Source organism: Diplotaxodon limnothrissa, linkage group LG2 (assembly GCF_057381915.1).
Source record: "Diplotaxodon limnothrissa isolate DT_005_m linkage group LG2, D_limnothrissa_male_GT1.1, whole genome shotgun sequence".
NCBI lineage: Eukaryota > Metazoa > Chordata > Actinopteri > Cichliformes > Cichlidae > Diplotaxodon > Diplotaxodon limnothrissa.
The window spans coordinates 16082359-16085524 of record NC_140597.1 but is presented as its reverse complement, the minus strand read 5'-3'; the positions used below and the strand labels follow the sequence as shown (position 1 = coordinate 16085524).

The following is a 3166-nucleotide window of genomic DNA, read 5'->3' as shown; positions in this document are numbered from 1 at the left end:
CTTCCAGAAGAAAAAAATAGACCTGCATAATAATATACTTCTTATATTTCTTTTATACATCTTGGAAAGAAAAAAGAGAGAGAAGAAAAGCAAGAGAGAGAGAAAAAAAGATCATCAGAGGCTTCAGTTCACTTCCAGTCTGTCATGTAGGATTGAACACAGATAGATAAGATAGATATATAGAGAGGGCTATTATTACAGTAACAGCGTGATTATTACGAATGCGGCCGTTGTCACTATCTTACAGTTGGCTCATGGCAGTCTGTTTCTCCAGAACCTCCAGGTAGTCGGGCTCTGCTTTTAGCTTTCCAGGGAGCAGGAGTGGGTGCTCATTTTTAGAAGGGTGTTCGGGCCCAAAGTATTTCCTCGGGGTGCCATACAACACAGTTTTGTTCACCCTGTCCTGGTTGCTGATGTGCCTCCGTGCTGTGGCAGCCTCATAAGGGGGCACGATGCAAGGTCTCTTAGGCAGAGTGCAAAAGTTGTAGGTGAATGGAGGGATGCCTGCCGTTGTGGGGAGTTCTTTGTTGGGCCTTTCCCCTAAGTTCTGATACAACATCTCAGGAGGCTCCGGGGTGACCAAGCCACATGACGTTGGAGATTTATCCATAAAATCCACTGTGCTGATGGTGTAGGCCCCTGGGCTGCGGTGAAGGATGTCGTCCTTCTTTGTGTCCAGAGGCCCAAAGCTGAGCTCCTTCAGGTTGCGGTAATAAGCCACCTGTTCACCGTCCTTCTGCATGTAAATGGGGTTTTGGCACATGGAGCCCACGGGTGGGGGAATGTAGTTATAAACGTGGCTTTCAGAGCTTTTGTCTTGGGTTGGTTCAGGAGCGTAGGAGCCATACTGCACTTGGAAAGAGTTGAGATCTAAGTTGTTAGCACCTGTGGGGATGTGTTCGACCCCTTTGCGCCGTTTTAGAACAAAAACAAAGAGGCCAGCGCCAAAGCAGACCGACAAGATGAAAACCACAAGGAGCCCAAGTATGAGGACTGAAAGGGGGACCTCGGGGTGTAACTCAGGGGTGTGGAGGCGGGATTCAGTGGGGCTGACTGAGCTGAAAGAAGAAGACGGGGAAGAAGTGGGAGAAGAAGAAGAGGAAGAGGGGGTGGGGGCTTCAGTGTGAGGGCTGCTTAATGTGGGAGCTTTCGTAGGGGGTGCCTGCTGCAGTGGGGGCACCTCGCTGGGCTCAGGGCAGATGGCCTCATTGCGAAGGGAGCGCAGTAGGCGCCCCGCATGCTTCGAGGGGGAATCACAGGTTATTTCATTAACCACCACGCTGGTACTGGACAGCTCCATCCAGTTTTTGAGGGCGACGATGTCACAGGTGCAGTCCCAGGGGTTCTCCTGCAGGTCGATCTGAATGAATGCAGACAGCTGGTCTAGAACACCGTGAACTGGAAGGTAGGAGAAATGATTATTCCGCAGGTTGAGTCTTGTTAGCATGGTGCCCCCGAACACATTGTCAGGGAGGGATCGCAGCAGGTTGTTGTTGAGAAACAGCAGCTGAAGGTTGTGAAGTGAGTTAAATGTTTGTGGTAAAATTTCCTTGATGATGTTATATTCCAAATAGAGATACTGGAGAGACTGCAGACCAGCAAAGAGAGACTGAGAGAGTGATTCAATATAATTCCCATTCAGATATAACCGTCTGAGGTTTGTGAGATTCTCAAAAGCTCCTTCTTGAATCACTGCTATCCTGTTATTCCCTAAATGCAGCAGCTCCAGCGAGCTGTACTCAGTCAGATCAGTTCTGTAAATCATTTGTAAATAGTTACCAGTGAGGTGGAGTTTCTTTGGGTAGGAGGGCTTGGGGTGAAGCTCAGTAATGTTGTGTAACTTCCGCTCTTGGCAATTGATGTTCAGTCCACTCTCTGGATTTTGTGACGTGCAAACGCACACACTGGGACACAACATGGGCACAGGGGAGCGTGTTTGGTAAACCATTATGGGCCCAAAGACGTGTTTGTCCTTTGAGAGGCGAGGGGTGGGTCTGTAGCGCATTTTGGGAGGGCGAGAAGCTTTTGGGGCTCGGGTGGGGGTGTTAATACCAGGGTGGTAGGTCGGGGCCAGGGCCCCTGGAAAATGAGAGTCGGAGGCAGGGTGAACACGCTCCCCTGCGTTCCTGCGGGGGCACAGATCCTGCTTTATGAGCTGTGTGATGTCTTTGCCGTGCAGCCTGAATGGCGTCTCACACACTATGTCCCCCACAAACACAGAGATGGTGTCCAGCCAGGATTTGAGGGGGATTAGATCACAGGTGCAGTTCCACGGGTTCTCCTCTAGCTGAATCTCCATGATGCCACCTATGTGCTCCAGGACCCCCGCAAAGGGCAGCATCTTCAGTCGGTTACCACGTAAATCCAAATGCGTGAGGAGCACAAAGCGGAAGATATTAGGAGGCAGAGACAACAGCAGGTTGTCGTTGAGGATCAACACTTTGAGCTTGTTCAGTTTACTGAAAGCGCCAGGCTCGATGGCACTGATATAATTATAATCTGCCTGTAAATACTCCAAACTCTCCAATCCTGTAAACGTGTCCTCTTTAATCACCTCCAAGTTATTGTTGTTCAAGTGGAGCCGCTTCAGGAAGCGGAGCCCGTTAAAAGCACCCGGTCGGATCTCCTGCAAGCCATTATTTCCAAGATGCAGCGAGGTGACATTGCCGTAATTGACGAACTCATTTGCGCTGAGCCGTGACAGGAAGTTTCCGTTCAGAAAAAGCTGGGAGATTTTATTGGGAGGCGCCTGAAACTGGCTGACGGTGGTAAATCCTTTATTCTCGCAGTTGATGTTCAGGATGTTCTCTCGCTCTTCGCAGACGCAGCGCGTCTTGCAGATATCTTTGGAGGCTGAAGTTTTGCGGCTCTCCGTTTCGGACGGTGACAGGCTGGTGACCGTGAGGACGCTCAGCAAGAGGACGCCGCTCAGCATTTTTACAGCCAGGAAAGGTCGCTGAAATATAGATCCAGCATTTAAGTTTGCTGCACGAGCCTGGGATGGAAGATATGGGGGTGGGAAAAAAAAGAAAAAAAACTGGGAGTGAGTCCTCACTGTAGGGAGAGAGGGGAGAAAAAAGGAGGTAGAGGCGCTCACACGGACACAAACAGGCGCTCATACAAGCTCAGAGGCGCGCGGGGGGAAAAGGCGCACCGCCGTTATTTG

The 3166-nt window shown here is 50.3% G+C and overlaps 1 protein-coding gene across 2 annotated transcripts; it reads right to left on the bottom strand.

Annotated features, from left to right (window-relative positions):
- Window positions 1-241: 241 nt before the first annotated feature.
- slitrk2 (SLIT and NTRK-like family, member 2) lies at window positions 242-2935 on the bottom strand. 2 transcript variants are annotated; one of them, XM_085367634.1, is made up of 2 exons: window positions 1191-2935; window positions 242-1133 (listed from the first exon to the last, which is right to left on the bottom strand). In XM_085367634.1, exons 1-2 carry the CDS (start codon window positions 2933-2935, stop codon window positions 242-244), a joined length of 2637 nt encoding a protein of 878 aa, XP_085223760.1. The 2 variants fall into 2 exon arrangements, with proteins under 2 accessions (XP_085223760.1, XP_085223752.1); XM_085367626.1 differs by having other exon boundaries at window positions 242-2935.
- Between the last annotated feature and the right edge of the window lie 231 nt (window positions 2936-3166).

Bases quoted from the DNA above. Each gene is read 5' to 3' on its own strand.
- slitrk2 (XM_085367626.1), bottom strand. From the start codon at position 2,935: ATGCTGAGCGGCGTCCTCTTGCTGAGCGTCCTCACGGTCACCAGCCTG.